Raw genomic sequence first — 24,818 nt, forward strand, 5'->3', positions numbered from 1 at the left:
ATAAATAAATCTCGAAATAGAAGTCTTAAAGCTCTACCCAATTCTTTAAAAAAAGAAGTTTTCGCATCCTTGACTTTTGCCCTATTTTCTAAAAGCTACCTCAAGGGGTGAAAGTTCTGACAAGAACTGTGCCCATTACTCACCCTAAGGGTACTGCCAAAGTGTAGAGTCAAGCTTAGAATGCTTGTACCAGGCCTCCCTATTGGTGCAAGAGTTTCAAATGCAGCACTATAAAACTATCCAGAGCCGCTGCTGCCTGAGTTCGATCCCTGGCCAGGGAGCTGATACACATGGTGCAGCAGATCTCTGTTCCACCCGCTGCTCCCCTCAGCAGAATGGTTCAGTAGAACTGCCTGTACTATTCCCTATTCCATCTTGGTGAATCCTCTCACCTCCCACACTTCTGGCCTGTATCCCAGTTCTTGTATGTATAAATAAATAAATTAAAAAAAAAAAAAACAAAAACAGAATGCGGGCCCTCCCTGGTGGCGCTACCTGTTAGGGTGCAGCAATGCAAGCTGGCCGCAGCCACTTCAGTGCCAGTTCAATCCTCTGCACCAGAAGTGATCCACATGGCAAGGCAGACCTCTCCTGACCTGCCCGCTGCTCTCCTCAGCAGTGTACTTCATAGATCTGCCTGTTCTGCTCCCCACTGTCTCTGAGGAAGTCTCTTAGTGCCTCCTTACACTTCTGGCTTCTACCCAGTTCTGTATGCATAAATAAATAATAATAATAATAATAAAAAAAACAGAATGCTTGCCCCCCTGCCTGACATTCTCCTTCAAATATATTCCCAACTTCCCATCTGATTTTTCTGCCATTTTCAATTAAGGAAGGAGCAGAAAAGTGATTTCTTCGGAGTTAATACTTTGGAACAAAACTGGAACACTTTTTATCCTGTAAGCAGAATGAATCCTTCTTATTATGATGCCTACCTCAAGATGCACTAAACTTCAGATTATAAGAAAACATAATCACCTGCTCTCCCAATCTCTGGTCTAGAAAGGAATTTAACCTTTGCTAAAACTAAAGTAGTTATTTCTCCATTATTAACTCATTGATTTCTATTCAGTCTCCTTCCTGTTACACGAGAGGTTGTGCCTGCGAATTAATTAACCTGGTTCATGTGACTTCAGTTGAAGAAAAGTTGGAAGTTTTGCTTCATAACCTTTTGTCAATGAGCAGCTAAGTCATCCCTTCTCAGTTAAGCTATAGTGCTAAAAAATAAAAACTTACATCTTTTCCCAGTACTCTTAGTTCATACTGTGTCTCCTTGAAGTGAACCTTGGTAATCCGAGGCCTGAAAAACAAAGCATTGGTGGTGGTGCTGATTTCATTATTTAATCTTCAGAAACAATGCAATGGTAGAACTCTGGTTCAATATGAAAAATATTGAATTATTATGAAAAATACTGACCCCTTTATGCTCTAATATAGTAATTGTGGAAAATTTCCTGAATGTCTTTGTTCTGGACACCTTATTAAACAAAATCCATTCTCATTCTCCTGTATCTCTTCACAAATGCAAAGTGTGGAATTCCCAGACACTCGCAGTACCCTCAGATATGGTATAAAGCTAAAAACTCTTTAATATCTCACACATTCTCTCCTATACAGAGTTAGGGGTCAATAGGCATGGGCCATAGCTGACCAGCACACACCAAAACAGGCAGGAAGCCTACTACATATAGTTTCCATGGACAAGACAGTGGACAAGAATCATAGTACCTGAAACTTACAGAAAAAAAATACATAGTGAGATTCAATAGCTGAAATCTTATACCCAATTTCACTCATTTAATATCAACCAATGGAAATACACCTGTTTCCCATCCCTTTTACTGACATTGCCGTAAGTCCATCTTCTAGAATGTACTCTGCCTATAAATTACACATACCAGAAATACTTTCCAACTTGCTTTTTATTCTTGTAGACAACAACACCAACTGGAGTTAATCCTACGAAGTACTCAGATTTGTTTTCTCCCTGCAAATACAAACATGCTTATAACCAGGAATTTATTCATGTAAAAGTTCTTTTTCTAACCAGTGGGCCATACAAACACAATTTGTTGCATTAATAATGTCTTGTTTATGAGAAACATAAGTTTAGAAAACTAGCTAGACATGATGGTAGCTAACTAGCTGTTCATTATTTTCAATGATTTAAAGAAAATGTTTCTTAACATATTTTAACTTGTAACTTCAGTTCATTGAATGATACCTAAGCTACCCATCAGGCCAATGATGACTCAACGCATGTTGCTTCAACAGAGATGTTCTACCCTGGCTCCACACTGGTTAGGATCAACTATGTGGTTTAGAATGTTGAAACCTGGGTTGCAGAACCAGTTAACTCAGTCTCCAATTAAAGGGCAGAGTTTTGACCACACATAGGAAGTTCAGGTGATTTCCCCTCTGCAGCCAGGGACTGAGGGTGACTGGATATATCAAGGGTGCCTGGGTGGCTCAACTTATTTTTTTTACTTATTAATTTCAAATGAAATTTCATTGATTTACCATTGTCTTATAGTAATATGTAAGTTTTGGGAGTAGAGCTTCACACCCCTATATGCGTATATATTTCATTGAACATAGTGCCAAAGTTCTAATGCCATTCACACTATCAAAAATTGATGCCCTCTATCTTTACTTCTCCTCCTCTTTTCTTTCCCCTCTGATAACTACTATGTTTTTCACAGAATCTGAAAATTATTTATGTCTTTTTCATTTGTCTTAGTCATTAACATTCCACATATAAGAGAAGCCAGTAGCTTTCTTCACTTTCTGATTTTATTTCACTTAACATACACACTTCATGTTCCATCATTCTTGTCATAAAAGGAAAGATTTCATCACTTTTACTGGGTGAGTAGTATTCCATTGAGTAAACATATCACATCTTTATCCAACAGCTCATCTTGACCTCCCCCAAGTCAGTAACTTTCATTGTCAAATTAACTGTATACCCAGTGCTTATTTTGACTCTAAAAAAAAAGATGGTTTTTCTGTTTTAGAAAATTCTGATAAACAAGAGACATGAAATGAATGTATGAATGAGAAAAAGTGGCTTAGATGACAAGACCTAGATTTAGAACACTAAATGCAGAGTTATTTTAATTGTTCACAGGCCTATGGAATAATTTTTCATCAAACACTGAAGAAAATATGCCAATAAATTTCTATTAATACAATGCAGTAACTACAGCAGACAAACCCCCACAATATTGACATTATTTGTACATCCAACATGATTGACCAAACATTAAACCCTCTGCTTTTGTTTAACACCTATTTTCTCTGACAAGCGATTTTATGACTGTTTTTTCTGCCATAAAAATCTAATTTTGGAAAATTTGTTTTCTGTCTAATACAAACAATTGTAGACTAAATTTAAACTGACTTGACATTTGCTTAAGCCCTTTAGAACTGTTATCCAGATTGTGTTTTCAAGTCCAGTTAATTGTTTTTTATACACAGAAATATAATCACAGACTTCTATGCAAAACTCATTAAGTGTTTAATCCATGCAAAAGATGCTTTGTCTTTGAAAAACACAGATGAAAAAGTATCATCTGCTTGCCAAACAGGACTGTAGCTTCCTTTGGGAGTTTCAGTAACTTCTTAAGAAAAATGTCATCAGCTTAAAATATTTCATGCTAATTAAATGTTACTCACATAGACAGGATGGAGGTCAACGCCATACATCTCCAGGGACTTGGTGATCCTTAAGTAATTCAGCTCTGCTTCAGAGGGAGCCTGACCCCTATGCCCAGAATAAAAACAAAGAGTTTTACATTACTAATAGCTACTTCTCTTACAGGGATGTAAACTATCATCATTATATTCACTAGGAAAATAAGTAATCTACTTGATATTGTCTTCCTTGATATTTTAAGAAGATCTGTGCCTTCCTGGTGCCAAAATTTTTACTATGAAATGATACTCATAATGTTACTTTTATTTTCCAAATCTATTTCACTTATTATAACCAATCCCAATATCCCAGCATATATTAAAAAATTTCAGTTTCACAAATCCCCAAAGAGGTCATTGAGAATATAAGTACTTAAATTTAAAAGCATGCTCTTTATAAGGAGTAAAATCCCTCTATGCACCAGGAGGAAAAAGAATGAGTAGTAAGAACAAGAAGAAGAGAATGGGTCTCCCACCCTCGGATGGGAATGCTCAGCATCTCCTGAGCACAGGTATAGCTTGAAAATCTATTATTTTATATTAGAAATACTAAAAATGCTTGTAATGTTTTAATGCAAAGTATAGAAGTCTTTTCCAAATTTTCACTATTTGGACAATGTATAGAAAACAGCATTCATTCTTAGAGTGCACATCTATTAGAAATCTCCTCAAAAGAGTGTGTGTGTGTGTGTGTGTGTGTGTGTGTGTGACAGAGAGATTCATTTTAATGGTTCACAAAAGGAATTATGAATTTTTTAAAAATAAGACATCTTGCTTTGATGCAATTAGATGTTTTAGCTGTGTATCCTGGAAAAATCCACCATATAGCCTATTTTGAAATCCATGAGTAACATTCACTACAAATTATACAAACAAAAGCTACAAAACAATGATCAGACTTGATTCTTTTAGAAATGATGATCAACCACCAAACATACCACAACATTTAACATATGGAAGATCCTTTACCTCATGCTTCATAATAAGTTCAAAATAAATTGTACTTTGAAAGCCCTGGTAGAATCCCCAGAGTGTGCCAAACATACTGCCCTACAGAGTATCATTACATACTCTCTTTTAGCATCCACTCCAGTGAAACCTTAAAATGAAGGATTCTGTAATCAAGCTGAGAGCATTCCAGTGCATGCTAATACAAGATGAAGAGCCTGCTTTCTCGGATTACCATTCAGCAATTGACTTCTGCTGCTACTCACTGAAATAGATCCTTAGGCAAACATTTTTTTGTTGACCAGATAATTCTACATTTTTTCTTAACTATATTAGATGTGAAATCAAGCAATTTCAAAAGGGAATGTTTATAAGAAGCAATAATGGAAAGTTAATCAGTAAAGAGGATTTAACCAAAATAACTATAATTAAATTATAACTTTAATGCTGCAGGCCATTGACTGAAAATCCTACCAGGGGAGTGTGTATGTTCTCACAAGTGCATGCGGTGCTAACAGAATACCCTCTGCGGCTCTCACTGGTGCCATTGTGACTTCCAGATTGATCACTATAGCCTGAACAGGACTTTTATTATAATTGTGAAACATTTACATACTCATTATAGAGCATTAGACTCCTGTGGTTAAAATGTATTTAAAATTAAATAGTTTTGACAAAATGAAAGCAACTGGAAACATAGATTACAAAATACGGTATATATAGAATGATTCTATTTATGTGAAATCATACATACAAATGTCTGGGTAAAGTAGTCTTCCTTATGGGAAAGTCTTCATAAAAGATTTCAAAGGCTATCAGTCAAAAATATGGTGACATGGGCCCTCCCTGGTGGCGCAGTGGGTTAAAGCACAGTATTAAGAAGCTTAAGCCACTTCCACATGTGTTCAATTCCCGCCTGCCCAGGAGGAGATCCACATGGAGAGGCAGACCTCTCCTGACCCGCCTGCTGCTCCCCTCAGCAGTGTACTTCGTCGATCTGCTTGTTCTGCACCTGGTGAATCCTCTCATCCTCCGCATCTCTAGCCTATACCCCAGTTCTGTATGAATAAATAAATAAATCTTAAAAAAAAAATCGTGACAGGGCCCTCCCTGTTGGTGTGGCAGGTTAAACAACAGCATTAAGAATCTAAAGCCACTTCAGCATGGTCCCCACCCAAAAGGTGATCCACATGGCGTGGCAGACCTCTCCTGACCTGCCCACTGCTCCCCTCAGCAGTGTACTTCATCAGTCTGACTGTTGTGCTCCCCACTCTGTCTCTGGTGAATCCTCTCACCACCCCTGCACCTCCGGCCTGTACCCCAGTGTATGCATAAATAAATAAATCTTTAAAAAATATATGGTGACATTAGGTATTGGGATTTACTCTTTGCTTTATACGTTTAAATTTTCTGAGTTTTCTATAAATATTTTAGTGTTACTAGGAGTAAAAAACTATAAAAAGAAAAAAATGCAAAATTGTTCAAGGCACAGGTAAAATTTATCATTCCAGAAACTTCTTATGCTCATCAGCAGCATAAGATGATAATGTATATAAGATGCAAAATACAACCTCTTCCTGCCTCCCCCTGTTTTGAAATATAATTGACAAATATAACATTGCTTATGTTTAAGGGCCACAACATATTGATTTAGTACATTAAATGTTGGATTATCATCACAGAGTTAGCTAATGCCTTCATCTTATCATATAATTACTACTTCTTTTATGTGGTGACAACATCTAAGATCTACTCTTTTGGCAACTTTCAAGAAAACAGATGTACCCTGAGGGCAATATGTCAAGTGAAATAGTCAGAGACAAACATATGGAATCTTAAAAAGCTGATCTCACAGAAACAGAGATGAGAATGATGGTTACCAGGGGCTGGGAGTTGGGGGAAAAAGATATTGGTGAAAGAATATAAACTTCTAGTTATAGAGTAAGAAAATTGTGAGGAAATAATCTACAGCATAGTGATTGTACCTAATATGATGTGATTCTTACATTAGAGTTTTATGAATCCTTTCAATGGCTTCTTCAAGTTCTTCTTTCTGATCAGGAACAAACCGATACTCTGACACATATCCTGAAGTGTGTTTATAAGGGTCATAATCTCCAAGTTCAGCTTCAAGAAAGAAAGAAATTTTCTTTATTTTAGAAAATGCCTAAAATAATAATAGTACAAAAATATTAACAACATACTTAACTGTTTTCTTCGAATGTCTTATTAATAAATTTATGTACAACTAATTTTAGTAAAACAACTTTGATGAGCATATATGAATGGTATAAGAAAAAATCATGTCCTAAAATGCAGTTTTTACATTTTTGCTTTCTTAAGGACTGTAATTATCATGGTTTTCATTTCAAATATTCCTATTAGTTTATATAAAATGAAAATTTTTAAACAGAATTTGAAGTGTGTGTATATATATATGTACACTATACACACACACACACTATATATGTGTGTATATATACATATACACACACACACACACAAACACACTAGAAACAGCAAAAGCAAAATATAAACATTGATGTATTCTCTCAGACAATGACACCAAGAGATAGGGCCTATGATTCAAAATATACTTGCCTTAATAATAATCATAGGGGGGTGGGGAGGGAAGTGCACGGGATTATGGTGATGGCACATGGGTGACTTGGTGATGGGAAACCCGCGGGGATTACAATTGAGATGGAAAAAAAAAATGTACAAAATGATGTAAAAATAAACTGTTATAAAATATAAAAAATAATAATCATAGGAATATAAATCAATGGTGTATATAATGTCACTGTAGCTGACACAAAGAAACAAAATAAAACCAGAAAATTTACTATATTATTCTTATAAAAATTTTCCTCACTATGTCTATTCACTTCCCAAGCCCAATCCAGTTTACCTACATGCTGTTTCTTGCAGCATGCATTTTCCAGACTATTTCTGGTCTTCAAGTGTTAAAAAGGCAAGGCCCAAGCTGTCTCAATTCCCTCATAACCTTGCTTGATTCTCAGAATGGGCTCAGTAACTGTAATTGAAAATATCCTCAGCCTCCAAGACAGTAATGTGACCTTGAGTCATTCCACATGGCTGTCATATTAACGCCAGATGCTGAAACACACTGAGCAAAAAGCTTGGCTGCATGACAGTGACCACATGGAGTAGAAACTTCACAACAGCTGCCTGGAAGCAAGGTGATCTGAGACATACCAGCTTCCAGTGTTTATTGACTCAGGTAGGATGCAGACTAGAATACATCTTAGGTTAGTCAAGAAACAGTGGCCATTCTTGTAGCTAACTACAACCAATCCAACATAAGGAAAGAAACTGGCTTCAATTTCATCTTCTGAAGGGACAGACATGATTTAAACTTTACTCCTGTCTAAATTCAATGTTTTTTAGCAAAATGTCACTTGGTAAAAATTTTCATATATATAAAAAAATCAAATTAATTTCCCCAGACATTTCTGCAGCAAGTCTGCTTAAGTGGAACCTACACTGGATGGCATATGCTCCCAACTGAGCAGCAATGTTGACAGAACATGGCAGCCGCCCCTGGAGCACATCTTGCTTCACCTGTAAGAAAAACTGATACCTAAAAGAGAAATGGAAAAAAAAAAAACAAATTAATGAAGTCTTATAAGATCCAGACTTTAAAGTTTCAAACCCTGAGGAGAAAGGGAACCACCAATTGTATTAATGAAAATAAAGCCACTTTCCATTCTTTTGTCAGGAGGCTGTTAAGTGAACACAAACTATTTAAATACAAGGCAGTGACTAGAAAGTGCAGGCTCTCAAATTAGTGTGGCCTGGCTTAATTCCAACTCCAGTGCTCTCTAGCCCTGTGGCTTTAGGATGACTCATCCCTTCAATAGCCAGTCTTCTCACCTGTACAATGCTGGACTGTAACATCAGGGTGATGTGAAAGTTACATGAACACTATTCTTACTGTAGTCATTATGTCTCTGCCACTACTACAACAACATGCTTTTAGTTATGTGGTCTATAACCATGGATACAGGCAATAATGTCACGGCAGGTTAATTCTGTAAGTCCTCCCATTAATTAAAACCCTGAGCGTTATCTGTGTTTTTCTTCATTCCTATTATATTAACAGTGCCAAAGACTGTCTCTAAACATTGTAAATAAAACTCACTTCAAGTATTTAATATACAGTAACAGATACAATAAAAACAGGCCCCTCCTGTTTGCAGAAGAATGAACTGATAAGCACAAAGAGATGAAGTAACTTACCTAAGATCTCACAACCGATTAAGTAGCAGCAAAGCCAGAACTAAAACCCAGATAATCTAGACCCTAGAACTGTCTCAATTAGGATGGTGTACAACTTTACTACCCCCAAGCCCAACATTCAGCTTTCCAAATTCAGCCTTTCTTTTGTGGGTGAAATAGACCAAATTTTATTTTTATGAACCAATGCAATAAACCATCAACATTGTTTTCATCTGGTTTGTGCATGCACATGTCTCTCTTTTTTCTCTCTCTCCCCCTTGTTTGCTTTGCAAGGTGATATTTATGTCATTGGGAAGGGCAGCAAAAAAACTAAGACCGTAAACTTTAAAAATCAACTGCTATAAAATTTCTCTTCTCCAAATGCTCACAAAGTCCATTGTGAGGGAATCTGAATGTTAGATGACTAATACCAACTTACTGGTGCTCACAGGGTTCAGTGAAAATCTACTTAAGAAGTGTTTCCCCACTGCTCACTTAAATAAAGTAACACTACTTCTCTCCTGGTGCTCAAGTAAGAAATCCAGGAATATCATGTCAATCCTGGCATCCATATTCAATCATTAAAAATGCTAGTTTTGAGAATCGATACACATTTGTACTCTACTTCTAGTCCAAGTGACAACCTACTTGGATTCTTCTAAAATCCTTTTCACTGCTCTGACATCATTCATGTTTATCTTCCTTCCTAATTAACTTCCCAAGAAGTACAGAGGATTCTAAAAAGGCAAATAGGATCAAGACATTCCCTTGATTGAAAAAAAAAAAAAAAGACTTCCCTTTATCAAGATAAAGTCCAAGAGTTTTTAAAAAAGCTTGCAAGACTGATTTAGTTCTTTAATCAATTGATGCCATTAGATGAGGACTTACTATACATTATATTTTTCACTTTATTTTTCATTCCCTGACATGCTTGTTAATTTGGAATTTCTTTTCCTGAAGTATCCTGAAGTGCCAAGCTACACTTTCTCTATTGCAAATTTGGAATTTCTTTTCCCGAAGTGTCTATTTTTTTTAAGTAAATGTGTCAGAGATGCATATTTGTCTTCCTCTATTAAAATTTTTCTAACATCTGACTAGGTAGTCAAATTCCTTGCCAAATACAGATACTGAATGTCCTAACCCCACAGAATTTACTCGAAAGAGAAAGAAAAAGAGGATAATGAATAACAAAAACAGAACTCATGAAACACATAGATACAAATACTGGTAATTGTTTTCTCAGTATAAAAGGTTCACACACACTAGCAGCTCATAGCAATTGCCATGATGAATGGATATATGAACAGACACACAGATGAAAATGGGAAAAAAAATAAAATTATTTTCTTGAGTTATTGCATTTTTAAATATCCATAAATCAAAGAAAATTGCAACAGATATACAAAAAAACATAATCTCATTCGATGTTATTTTATTATACATTAATGAGAAAAAATAATCCTGGCAAATGTTGAACAGAATGATATTCAAGCACCCACTTTCACTATATCATTTCACTTAAAGTCATAGATTCCAAGAATCAATTGATGCCATTAGATGAGAACTAACTATAAACTATTATTTTCTCTTTTTCTTAAATTAAACCTTTTTATTAACATCACTCCTAGTTTCCCTTTTTCTCACCATTTTCCTTCTGTGTGCCTCTAATCTCTGATCAGGTTTCAAGGTTAGTCTTTGCCCCTTTGTTTGGTTTCTCTGTTTTTCACATATAAATGAAACCCTCTATCATTTACTTCCTCCTTCTGACTTATTTTGCTAAGCATAATCCCTTCCAGCTCCATCCATGTTGCTGCAAATGGCCTTTTTTTTAACCACTAAATAGTATTCCATTGTGTAAATTCCATTGTGTATATTCATTTCTGTATACCACATCTTTTTGAACCATTCATATATATGGGCACATTTAGGCTGGACACATTTGAGTCTTGGCTACTGTCATAGAGCTGTAATAAATATAGGAAAGCAGGTTTCATCTTAAATTAGTGTTTTTGTGTAATTTGGGTAGATTGTTAGAACTGGAATTGCTGGCTCTTGTGAAAATCCATTTTTAGTGTTTTGAGGAACCTCCACACAGATTGCCAGAATGGCAGGACTAATCCACATTTCCACCAACAGTGTAAGAGTGTTCTTTCTTCTCTGTACCCTCACCAACACTTGTTCTGTTTGTTTATTTTAATATGGACCATTCCTTTTGTTAATGTGGTGAATTATGTTGATTGAAGTTTGGATGTTAAACCAAACTTGTGTCTCTGGATTAAACCCAAATTCATTATGGTGCATAAACCATCTAATGCATTGTTGGATTTGGTTTATTAATATTTTATTAAATATTTTCGCCTCTGTGCTCACTAGGGAGACTGTGCTTTCTTTCTTTGTGCTGTCTGTTTGGTTTTGGTGTTAGCGTGATGTTTGCCTCAAAATATATAATTCTTTTCAAATTTTTGTAAGAGTTTCACCATGATAGGCATGAGTTTATCTTTGAGCATTTAGAAGAACTTGTCTATAAGGAAGTTCATAACTTGGTTCTGGATTTGCTTTTTTTTTTGTAGAGTTCTGATTGCCATTTATATATCCTTGCTTGTAATTGGTTTGTTCAAATTTTCTATTTCTTCCTTATTGAGCCCTGGATGATTTTATAATTCTAAGAATTTTTCAGTATCATCTAGATTAAGATTGTTCAGATGTAAACATTGATAGCAATATCTTAGTGGCCTCTGGATTTTTTACAACTTCTCTTCCATTTATGATCCTGTTTTGAGTTTTTCCCCTCTTTTTTCTTTGTGAGTCTTGCTAGAGGTGTGTCTATTTTGCTTAGTTTTTCAATGAACCAGCTTTTAGCTAATTGATCTTCTGGATCAATTTTGACTTCTACTTCACTTACTTCTGCTCTCTCTTTTTTTAATCATTTCCTTCCTTCATTCCCCCCCACTCCCCAGGAAGTTCTTCTTTTATTTCCTTCAGATAAGAGATTAGGTTGTTTCTATGGTTATTTCTTCTTTCTTTATGTGGCCTGGCATGTTACTCTTACTACTGCTTTTGCTGTATCCCATAAATTCTGACTGATTGTGTCCTCATCATTATTTGTTTTAAGGTAATTTTGAATTTCTTTAAGTTCCTCATGAATCCAGTGGTCCTCTAGTAGTATATTGTATAGTATCCACATCTTACAGGAATTCCTTGCTTTGTTTTTGCAATCAATTTTAGTTTGATGCCTTTATGGATAGAGAAGATAATTGGTATGATTTTAATCATCATGTATTTTTTTATTTCATTGTGATCCAGTATGTGTTCCACTCTGGATAATGATCCATGTGCAGTTGAGAAAAATGTGTATATGCTTTTGTGGGAGATAGTATCCTATATACATAAGTTAAAACCATGTGGTCTAGATCTTTGCTAAGGGTAATTATATCCTTACTGGCTTTCTGTCTTGTTGATGTCCACTGGTGAAAGTAGGGTGTTGAAGTCTCCTACCTCATATGTATTTTCTCTAATGTTTGTTTTCAGATTCAATAGTAACTGTGTAATGTATTTGGTGCTCCTCATTTGCTGAGGATAAAGTTATAAGTGTTATGTCTTCCTAGTATAGTCCTCCCTTGACCATAATATAGTGTGCATCCTTCTGTTGTCATATTTTTTTAGCTGGAAGTCTACTGTATCTCATATAAATATGGTTATTACTCTCTTTATCTACAATTACTTGTAGCATTGTTTTCCTTCATTATGTTTGTCTTTAGAACTTAGGTACATTTCCTGGAGCAGCAGAAGATTAGATTCTGTCTTATAATCCAAAAAGCTGTTCTATTTCTTTTTTCATGCTGTGTTCAGTCCATTGATGCTTAAGTGATTATTGATAACTAGGAGTCTGTTGCTGTCATTTTGTTCCTGTTACGGTTATCTTTATTTACTTGTTCAGTTCTTTGTGTTCATCCCTCACTTGTGTTTAAATACAAAATTTCCTTTAATAAATCTTGGGGGGCATTAATGTTCACAAATTTCTAAAGATAATCTTTGTCTAACAAGGTCTTATTTCTCCCTTATATAGAAAGGAGCACTTTGCAGGTTAGAGTATTCTTGGCTGTAATTTTTTGTTATGGAGTATTCTGAATACGTCACTACATATATCACTTCTTCAGAAAAGTGTGATATTAAACTACTTAGTTCCTTTATAGATTGTTTCTTCCCTGACTTCTTGCCTATAGCATCTCTTCAGAGAAGTCTGATATTAGACTAATTAGTGCCTTTATAGGCTATCTGTTTCTTCTCTGACTTCAGCTAGTTTGTTTTTTCCTTGTCTTATACACTTGGAAGCTTTACTACTATGTGACTAGCTGTAGGTTTCCTTTTATTTAGGCAATTTGGTGTTAAGTTTCCTGTATTTGTATTTGTATTTCTGTCTTCAAGTTTCAGAAGTTTTCTTCAATTATTGACTTAAAATACTTTTCAGTTCCCTCCTTTTTCTTCTCCTTCTGAGTTTTCTATGATTGTCATATTTCCTTTATATATGTTAGGTAATTTTCAAAGTTTTTCTTTTTTCATTATATCTCCTTTGTACCTCTCCTTTTCCTCTATCTTTGTTATCTTCACATCTGCATGTTCAAAACTGGTGATTCTTTCTTTCATTTGGTCTATTTTAGTCCATGGCTTTCTCCAAAATTTTTTTAATATTTATTTATTTATACAGAACTGGGGTACAGGCCAGAGATACGGAGGGTGAGAGGATTTACCAGAGACAGAGTGGGGAGCAGAACAGGCAGATCAATGCAGTACACTGCTAAGGGGAGCAGCGGGGTGTCAGGAGAGGTCTGCCACACCATGTGGATCTCCTCTGGGGAAGGCGGGGATCGAACTCATGTGGAAGTGGCTTTAGCTTCTTAGTGCAGTGCTTTAACCCACTGTGCCACCAGGGAGGGCCTCTCCAAAATTTTTACCTCTCACATTGGCCTTTTTATTTACATCCTGCAGTTCTATCATTTCCTTGTTTAACATTTCAGTCTTGGACTTCTGTTTGTTGATTACATACTTGCTGAGAACCATTAGCAACTAAGCAATTATTAGTGACTAAATGAGAAGGTTTGTTTCAATAGAAGGCAGGGGAGACCCTTGTGAGGAACTCAAACAAAAGGTCCTCATGAAATCTATGGCCAACAGCAGCCAGGAGTACTCACATCAAAAAGCCTGAAGCACAATTTTCAAAGTGACTTTGGCAACAAACCTGAAAGATGTGGGGCTTGACAGCTGGTGCCAGTTGAATATGACATGAAGTAGGTTACTGGACTTTACTACATACCACAAAAAGAACACAACATAATCAATTTAGATAAAATTAAAATGTGTCAGGCTCTCCCTGGTGGCACAATGGATGAAAGCACTGCATTATGAAGCTCTCGGAAGCCACTGCAGCACAAGTTCGATCCCCAGCCAGGGAACTGATCCACATGGCATGGCAGACCTCTGCTGACCCGCCTGCTGCTCCCCTCAACAGTGTATGTCAGTAGATCTGCCTGTTCTGCTCCCCACTCTGTCGCCGTTGAATTCTCACACCCACCATACCTCTGGTCTATATCCCAGTTCTGTAAGCATAAATAAATCAATCTTAAAAAAAATTTTTTGAGGGGTCCTCCTTGCTGGTGCAATGGATTAGGATGCAGCACTGCAAGCTAGCCATAGCTGCTTAAGTGTGAGTTTGATCCCCACCCCAGAGATGACCCACATGGCGTCGCAGACCTCTCTTGGCCTGCCTGCTGCTCCCCTTAGCAATGTACTTCATCCATCTGCCTGTTCTGCTTCCCACTCTATCTCTGGTAAAGCTTCTCAGAGCCCCTTCACCTCTGGCTTGTACCCTAATTCTGTATGCATAAATAAATCTTTAAAAAAATTAAAATGTAAGGGTCATAGAGAAAGGTTTAAATAATAACATAACACTGAATACAAGTAGAATTACAAAAAATATTAAAGGGGAAACACACACTAATTCTTAGGAGAAATTAATACAAAGAAGACTGGGAATAACAATTTTACCTCAAAGTTTAAAACTGATGATTAAGTAACAATAATATCACCTTAGATTCTACAGTCCTTTAAAGGTCACATTTCTTTTGCAGCCATATTAGAGAAACCCCTTCCTCAGCTTCAACTTTGATGTATTGAGAACATATTATTTTAACTGTGAAGAGACTCATCAAGTAAATGTGTAACTGAAGGTTGTTCGGTAAAGAAGCACAGAGAGAAGTTAATCTTCAAGAGAGAAGGCTATGGTGGTTTTTTCCACCAAAAAAAAGAACTGATTAATATCAATTTGTAACAAAATAATGTAAATATTATAAAAAACTGTTTTCAGAAACTAAAACATGTTCTTTATGAAGAAGTCATTTGGAGCTAAGATTTTCCTTTTTTAAAGATTTATTTATTTATGCACACAAAACTGGGGTACAGGCCAAAAGCGCAGGGGCAGTGAAAGGATTCACCAGAGACACAAGCAGAACAAGCCAACTGATGAAGAACACTGCTGAGGGGCGCAGCGGGATGGGTCAGGAGAGGTCTGCCACGCCATGTGGATCACCTCCGAGAAGAGGGGGATAAAACTCATGCGGAAGTGGTTTTAGCTTCTTAGTGCTATGCTTTAACCTGCTGCACCACCAGGGAGGGCCAGGTTTTCCTTTTCTGTAATAGCTTATATAACTTTAAAAGTTCAAGAAAGTTTAATGACATAACACAGTTAGCAGCAAAACAACAGACAATACTCTGCCATCCTCTTTGTTGGGCAGACTTAAACCTCTTTGGTCATAACTAGTACTTCTGGTAGTCAGCACACCAGACATGAAGCTTGACCTAGTTATTAAATTAAGGGTGAGTGAGTGAATTCTTTTTTAAAAAGATTTATTTGTTGGTTTGTTTACTGAAGAACTGAACTGTAAGCCTGGTGTGCATGGCTAAAAAGACTCACCAGAAACAGAGTAGGGAGAATAGACAAATCTACTCAAATACACTGCTAAGGGGAGCAGCAGGCAAGGCAGGAGACGTCTGCAACAGTGTATGTGGTTTAGCTCCGTGGCTAGAGGTAGAGCTCAAGCTGTGGTGGTGACAACACTGAGACTAACCTCTCTAATGTCAGGGAGGCCCAGGTGAGTGAATTCTGTCTTTACAGGCAAATTTCAGAAATGCAGACTTGAAAGCAATAGGAGGGTAATTTAAAGGTAAATGAACAAATACACCAGAATGATCTGATAAACAAATTTATTTTAAACTAGAAGACCTATTTCAGGGTCTTCAGTTGTCCTTTTATAACTTATTAATCAAGAATTTTAAAAAATAATCATCAGGCTCTTCCTGGTGATACAACGGGCTAAAGCTCCACACTATGACGCGCTCAGAAACCACTGCAGCATGAGTGCAATCCCCAGCCAAGGAGCTGACCCACCTGCTGCTCCCCTCAGCAGTGTATTTAAGTAGATCTGCCTGTTATGTTCCCCACTCTGTCTTTGGTGAATCCTCTCACCTACCACACTTCTGGCCTGTACCCCAGTTCTATAAGCATGAATAAATAAATTTAAAAAAAATAACAAATAATCATCAATCTTTCCATTTTAGCTTCTTCAACCATCTACTTAGACACAATTTTTTTTTTGCATTATGATAAGTACTTTGTATACATTATCTTATATGTTCCTCACATCAACTTTCTAAGGAGATGCCATAAATTTATTTTATAAATGAGGAAACAGGCTTTAAGGAGTTATGTTATATAATCCTTTCAAGAATTACACAACTAGAGAGCTGCAAAGCAAATACACAAACTTCAGTCTGACTTCAAAGTCCAGCTTCTTACACAATGTACAAGCTTATCAAATCTTCAGAGGATAAAGTCATGAGTGACTCATAATACATATTTTGAGTCAGAAATGAAAATAGGTTTAACAGCAGTCATAAAGGTACAAATTATTTAAGAGAGTGACAAAGAAAGGAGAAAATGATATTCATTCTACATAGATCTATAAGAAAATCTAGTACTGATTAATTAAGTTTCAGGGATTTCTTTTGAAGTTCTTATCACTTTTTGAGGCATGGAAATTTTTCTTATCTAAAAATTTTTTTAATAAACTGTTGCCTGACATCTCAGGGATGTAATACAAGGGTGGAATTTAGGATTTATGACCTTGAAATCTCCCAATTTTGTTTATATCAGAAAAATATTTTAAAGCATACATCAAGTTCAAAGTTAATCTGTAACTCTGTTTTCCTGTCACTCCCATCGTCTCTTGTTTTATAGTCTGGAGTAACCCATCTAGTATGTACATATATGTACATCAGAGAAGAGTCACTACATCATTATTATAATTTTTTTTTAAAGAAACATGCTGGAACAATTTACCAAAGAAGTGAACATGGTATGCATTCACCTTGAAAATGCTGGCCTAGAATACTTTTCCTTTTATAGCATTTATTTGAAGGATTGGGATGTTTGTTTTAGTTTTTGCTTTTGCCAAAATTATCTCATGAAATTTATTCCCTTTTTCATGTCTATTATGCCTATATACTTAACATATTTAATGACAAAAATCAATAACTTATCTTCAGGATATACCAAGAATACATAATGATATTACATTAAATGCACATTAAATTCAACTAGATTCAACTTTTAAGTTATAGCAAAATATTCATTACTATAAATCATGTCTCTAACTATGGCACATTATTTTATCTGGTTCTTAACTATAACATCTGGCTCTTACTATATCATCTGGTTTAACACTTCAAAAAAACTTGCTATATGCCATATATTACAGGGTTGTACATTATGTACAAAATCAAGTACTCTGTTGTTAATTTCCCTCTTATTAGCATTGAATCAAGTATCTTTTGGAACCAAATCCTCACTAAGATTGAAATAGTAAATGTTAACATTTATCAAGCACTACTATGAACCAACAAAACTGAATAGAAGAGCTTTGAACTTTAACTCCACTTAATACTTACAAAAACCTTGTGAGATAAGTGTGACTACAATTTTACAGCTGAGGTTAGTGAGCCACAGAGGGAATACTGAAAGCCTCAATTTAAAAGACTTTCATTGCATTTTAATAAAATATTGTTCCCTTGCAAATTCCTAATGAGTTACCGATATAAATGTATTTTTAACAGCATTTTGACTCAGTTTCCCCATGCTTCCAAGACTCAGAAATCCCTTTTGAATGCAAGGCAAAGACTATTCATGAAAATTTAATGTAAATATAATCCCTTTCCTCATCATCTTCCCAACACAATGGGAATACTCATAAAGGTATACTTAGAGAAAGTTTGAGTGGGCTGCCCTGCTTTTTAAAGTGCTCGCGAACAAAATGGTAATGGGATATGTGAGTGCAGACATCAGCTCATTTCTAAAAAATGGAGCCTAATTAAGGGACTCAGAAAGGAATGGGAAAGGTCCAGTTAACCCACCCTCCTCTCAATCTTTCATTTGCCATTCAGAATAGAGACAAAAGAAAGTCTAAGGAAAAAGATGAAGACTGGACTAGAAACAAAGCCACACAGTATCTTAGGTATCCAACATATGATTTCCAATTGTGTTTGTAAAAATGCACTAGACGAGTCAATGCATACACCAAGAAACCCAACTGCTTAATTATGCAACAGTACTTTTGTTTTTGCTTAACATGTGCAGTCAAGTCACTAGTAGGAAAAGTGAAAATAGAGCACTATTGTCTGATCTTCAGCAGCTACTTTCAAATGGTGACACAGAATATTTTCACAATACCAATTGAAAATCTCCCTGAACTAAAAATATTTCATAACTAAAGTGACTACATTCTGAATATTGATTTTTCCTCTCTTTTAATAGTAAAAGGAATCATCTTTTCATTTCCTATAGATAAATTAAACATGAATAATTGATAGTTAAACTACAAACAACTAGAGAAATAACTGACTTAAATTCTTTTTAAATATGAAAACTGAGCATCAACATATTCTTTCTTTAGGCAATGTGTACACCTACTTTTAGATGACTACAAAGGTGAAATGCATCTTTCATGATAGTTTCAGAAATATACCCCAAAGCAGATACAGATACAAAACCTGTTATCTTGCTACCCAGGTTTATGCCACTATTTAAACCATCTATCCTCAGATACTAATCTGTCTCATGTGAGACCAGTTTAAATTGAACTCTCAGAGGATGCATTACTAAATGCATGTAGAAACATGCATTCAATTGACCTCAATTTTATTTTTCTTTACAGAAAGTTTTTGTGTGTATGCTATACATGTATCTGTTCAAAATCCAAGTAAATGCCATACCTGGTTATTTCTTCTTTGAGCTTACATGGATCTTCAGCATAGAATTTTATACCAAAATACAAGGTGTATGGAGGTCCAGCTAAACAAGAAACAGAGATTAAATATCACATTATAAATCAGTTAAAGCAGTTGTGTAATACTATTTAAGTATTAAAAGGTAAACGTACCTCAAAATATTTACAAACATTCATTAGATCACATATTCAAAATATGTGATAAATTCATACAACTCAATAGCAAAAACAACAAAAAACAAATAGTACAATTAAAAATCATCAGATAATCTGATAAACACTTTTTCTAAAAATGATATAAAAGGTGTGCAATATCACAAATCTGGGGAATGCAAATCACAATGAGGTATCCCCTCACACTTATATGAATGTCTGTGATCAAACAGCAAAAGACAAAAAGTGCTGTCAAAGATGGTGTTTGAAGGAAACTTTGCTGCACTATTGATGGGGTTATAAATTGATACAGTAATTATAGAAAACAGTATGACTGTTCCTCAAAAAACTTAAAAATAAATATATCTATGAATCAGGAATACCACTACTGGATATGAATTAAGGAAATGAACCAAGTTCTCAATGAAATATCTCTACTCCCAGGATCACTGCATTTTTCATATTAGGCAAGATATGAAAAAAAAAAAAAACAGTCCATTGACATAGGAGTAGATGAAGAAAATGTGGGTTATAACTGTATATACACACAAAACAGCATGACATCATAATGAATAAAACAACTCTGCCATTTGCAAAATATGGATGAACCTGAAGAACACTGTGTTGTGTGAAATACTGCATTATTAAAAGACAAGCTGCCTGAGAGATAGGTAAGTTTGATTGTGGTGATCTTTTCAAAATGAATACACAGATCAAAACAGCAAATTGTGCATTTTAAATATATACAATTGCTACATGTCAAAGATATCTCAAGGGAGACCTAGGTGGGTCTTCTGGTGGTATAGGGGTTAAAGACAGCTATTTCCAGCCACTGTAACATGAATTTAATTCCTGGCCAGGGCGCTAATCCATATGGCACAGCAGACCTCTTCTGTCTTGCCCACTGCTCCTCTCAGCAGTGTACTTCCTCGACTGCTGATTCTACTCTGTCTCTGGTGAATCTTCTCAACCCCCTCACCTCTGGCCTGCACCCCGGTTTTTGGATGCATAAAAAATAAATTTTTTAGGCCCTCCCTGGTGGCGCAGCGGGGTAAAGCACAGCACTAAGAAGGTAACGCCACTTCCACATGAGTTCAATCCCTGCCTGCCCCGGAGGTGACCACATGGTGTGGCAGACCTCTCCTGACCTGCCCGCTGCTCCCCTCAGCAGTGTACTTAGTCAATCTGCCTGTTCTGCTCCCTGCTCTGTACCTGGTGAATCCTCTCATCCTCCACATCTCTGCCTGTACCCCAGTTCTGTGTGAATAAATAAATCTTTAAAAAATAATAAAAATAATATAGATATTTTTTAAAACAAAAAGGAGAGGTTCCTTTTTCTTTTTCTCCCAGGAGGATAACCTGAAGTTAAACAGATGAGTATTACACCCAGTGGGTCCCATAACTATGGCTAAAACTGGAGCAGAACTCAGACATCAAAGACAAGCCCAGACTGTACCAGAAGGACACCCAGAAGATTTATGCTTCACTAAATAAGAAGTGGATATGAAGAAATGTATGGTCTGTGGTGGGAGGGCTACCATACAAGTTGTAGTGCTGATGCTCAACTAGTCGTCCTAAGAAGGGGAATCAAACAGTATGGAGGTACAGGCCATTCACTGAGAGGAAATTGTTGAGAGGTGATGGGGTACTTCCAGAAGGTTAGGTCCTCAATGAAGAGAACAAGTGTTTCCCACCTCAGAAATGATACTTACCTCATGAAGTACAATAAAAGTGTGCAGAGTATAGGGACTAAGATCTTGAAACAGAAAAAGATGAGAAACTGATGGTGCCACAAAAGTGAGAGCTTACACCACCAGCCAGCACATTTGCTTAATGACTTGACCTCTCCATACCCCTCTTCCACCCTGAGACAAAGCATTTACATGAGATCAATTCACTAATATTATTTTTGTCTAAGAAAAGCCAAAAATCTAAAAGTACTATCTTCTAAAAAAAAAAAAGTAGAAGTACAACAAATTTCTAAGTTACTGTTACAAACACTTAAAAAAATAGCTAAATCTAAAGCAGCAAATGGATAGACAACAAAATACAACACAAGGCACCTTAAGATCTTGGGTGCATATGTCATCACAAAGAAAAGACAACTTCAGAATCCAATCCAAAGACATGAAGGTGTTTATCTTCTCATCAGGCTAAGTTCACAGTTGACATGGAAAAGAAATTTAAAGAAAATGCAGAAAAGCACATCAAGGTGATACAAGATGAAAGAACATTTAGAAAAACAAATGATCTACCAAAAAAAATTAACAAAAAAATGAATCGAAGCTTTAGATAATATGACTGAAATTCAGGATGTAAAATCATCAATAGAGAAGATAAACAATCGTAGAAAAGGCTATGGAAGGAAAATAAACCAAATGGAGGATCAAATAAATGATCTAGAAGATATTAATACACAAAAGGCCAGGTAAAAGACAAAAGACAGCTACAAAGAAAAAAAAATTAAGAAATACATCAAGAAAAATAAAATGACATATTCAAAATACAGATAAAATCTGACATACAAAAATACTACATCCTATAATACTCTCAATTAAAGAAAAAGGAGACATAAGGGCTTTCCCACATAGATTCTGAAAGTATTTGCAAACACTACACCACTACAAGAAAGATTGAAAGGACTGCTCATCTAAATCAAAGGGAAGAAAATTCACATAGAAAAATGAGTAAGAAAATAGATTAATCAGAAAACTAAGGGTAAATGGCAGTAACAGACACTAATATAGAACCTAAATATAAATGAACTGATCTCATTAATCAAAGGCACAGTGTGGATCAGAGCAACAGATTGGATCAGAAAACAAAACCTACTTTCTGCTCTCCCCCAGATATCCTTCAGAATTGCAAAGATAAATGGAGGCTTAAATTAAAGGGCCAGAAAATAATCCTACAGGGAAACAGGACCACAAAAAGGCAAAGAGAGCCATAATTATAGCAGATAAAATAGATTTCAAGAGAAGTTACAATTATTCAAAAACCTAGAATGGACAAATTCTTAGAAGCATACAACATCTCAAAAGTGAATCAGAAAGAAATGGAAATCCTGAACAGACTGATTATGATTAAAAAAAAAAAAACTGAAAAGGTAATTCGAGCTCCCAAGAAACAGTGTCTGTCACCAGATGGTTTCACTGCTAAGTTCTACCAAACCTTCAAACACAAACTAAAATGTCTATCCTCAAACTCTTCCAAAAATTTGAGAAAGAGAGAATGTTTCCAAATTTATTTTATGAGTCCAATAAAACTGATTTAAAAAAAAATAAAGCAAGGACATTACAGAAAAAGATGTAAACGACAAACCAAAAAAATTCTTGATGAAATGTGCAAAATTCAGCATTACATGAAAAAGATCAAGCATCATGTTCAAATGGCACTTATTCCTGGGACACAAAGATGCTTCAAATACAAAAGTCTATCAACATTTGAAAACAGTATCAAATAAGGATGTTAGAAAGCATGTGATCTGATCAGCAGATGCAGAGAAAACAGGCAAGAATCAACACCAGTTCGTGATAAAAACACTCAAAAAACAGAGATAGAAGGAACATCATATAGGCTATCTATGACAAAACCACAGCTAACATCATCTCATCCTCAGTGGTGATAACTGAAAACTTTTCCTCTAAGGTCATGTTCAAGACAAGGATGTCTACTTTTATTACTACTTTCAACATAGTAAGTCCCAAGTACAACAATGAGGAAAGAGAAAAAATATATAAAAGGAATTCAAGTTGGGAGGCAAAAATAAAACTTTCACTAAAACACTAGAATCCAGGAAAAAAAATACTATTAGAAGTACTAATTAGTGTAGTAAAGTGACAGGCTACAATTTTAACTTACCAAAAGTCAGTTACATTTCTATAACAAGCAATGATCTAGTAGAGAAAAAAAAAATCAAGAAAACAATTCCATTTACTAGTGCATCAAAATAATTACATATCTACAAATAAATTTGGCAAAGGGGGTAAAGGACCTGAATAATAAAAATTATAGATACTGTTGAAAGAAACAGGAAATGGAAGATATTCCCTTATGGTAACATTGTTAGTATGATCATACTAACCAAAGCAATATATAAATACAATGCAAACTCATCAAAGTTTTAATGGTATTCTTCAAAGAAATAGAACATATATTACTAAATTTTATGGAACCACAAAAACTCAAAAAGACAAAAAAGACAAAAAAAATGCCATTTTTCACACTCACTTCAAACTGGCACACAAATCTATAGTAACAGTATAGTATTGGAATAAAAATTGACACAAAGACCAAAGAATAGAAATGATAGTCCAGAAATAGAATCATCCTTCTAAGGACAATTCATGGATAACAAAGGAGTCAAGAGCACACATTGGAAAAAGAACGACTCTTCACAAATGGTGCTAGAGAAACTGGACAATTACAAAGAATGAAACTAGTCCACACCAGACACAAAAATTAACTCAAAGTGAACTATATTTGGATTAAAGACCTCAAAATCAGTGCCCTCCTGGTGCACAGCAGGTTAAAGCACAGCACTAAGAAGCTAAAGCCACTTCAGCATGAATTCAATATCCGCCCTGGAGGTGACCCAGATGGTGCGGCAGACCTATCCTGACCTGCCCACTGCTCCCCTCAGCAGTGTACTTCGTCAGTCAGACTGTTTTGCTCCCCACTCTGTCTCTGGTGAATCCTCTCACTGCCATGCCCCTGTACCTCTAGCCTGTACCCAAGTTCTGTATGCATAAATAAATCTTTATAAAAAAAAAAAAGACCTCAATCATATAATACAGAAGAAAACAAGCAAAATATTCCATGGTATTAATTTCACAATTTTCTTCACAAATTAAGCACCAATAACAATGGAAACAAAAGCAAAATAAACAAATGGAACTTCATAAAACAAATATTTCTCCACAGCAAAATAAATTATCATTTAAATGAATAGATACACTACTGAATGGGAAAAAATATATTTATACATAATACATCTGACAAGAACCTGCTATCCAATATCTACAAAGAACTTATATAATGCAGCAGGAACAACAAAACCCAATCAATAAATGGGGAGAAGAGCTGCATAGAAACTTCCTCAAATAAGACATACAGATGATTAACAAGTACATGAAAATATACTTATCATCATTTATCATCAGGAATTGCAGATCAAAATCACAATGAGATGCCATTCAAATTTATGAGAATGTCCCATATCAAAAACACCAGAACAACAAGTGTTGCAAAATATGGAGAAAAAGGAATTCTTGTACACTGTAAATGAGAATGTAGACTCATCTAGCCCTAAGCAAACAGTATGGAATTTTCTCAAAATGTTTTTTTTAATTAAAAAGTTTATTTTTACATCATTTTGCACATTTTTTTTCCATCTCAATTGTAATCCCCACAGGTTTCCCATCACCAAATCACCCCTGTGCCACC

General features: G+C 35.5%; 1 protein-coding gene across 3 annotated transcripts in view; it reads right to left on the reverse strand.

Moving 5' to 3' along the window:
* The window catches only part of EPB41L4A (erythrocyte membrane protein band 4.1 like 4A), a 264,473-nt gene that overhangs the window by 83,336 nt on the left and 156,319 nt on the right, over positions 1–24,818 (reverse strand). For 2 of the 3 annotated variants that reach the window (XM_004678482.2, XM_012721938.1), the window contains exons 4-9: positions 19,207–19,285; positions 8,151–8,248; positions 6,651–6,771; positions 3,679–3,766; positions 1,899–1,987; positions 1,237–1,300 (exon numbers count right to left, since the gene is read on the reverse strand). In XM_004678482.2, coding sequence (XP_004678539.1) covers positions 1,237–1,300; positions 1,899–1,987; positions 3,679–3,766; positions 6,651–6,771; positions 8,151–8,248; positions 19,207–19,285 — 539 coding nt within the window. The remainder of the gene's footprint in view (positions 1–1,236; positions 1,301–1,898; positions 1,988–3,678; positions 3,767–6,650; positions 6,772–8,150; positions 8,249–19,206; positions 19,286–24,818) is intronic. The other variant, XM_012721936.1, reaches the window with a different exon arrangement.

The sequence above is a fragment of the Condylura cristata genome, unplaced genomic scaffold (genome assembly GCF_000260355.1).
Source record: "Condylura cristata isolate star-nosed mole 26May11 unplaced genomic scaffold, ConCri1.0 scaffold00007, whole genome shotgun sequence".
Taxonomy (NCBI): Eukaryota; Metazoa; Chordata; class Mammalia; order Eulipotyphla; family Talpidae; genus Condylura; species Condylura cristata.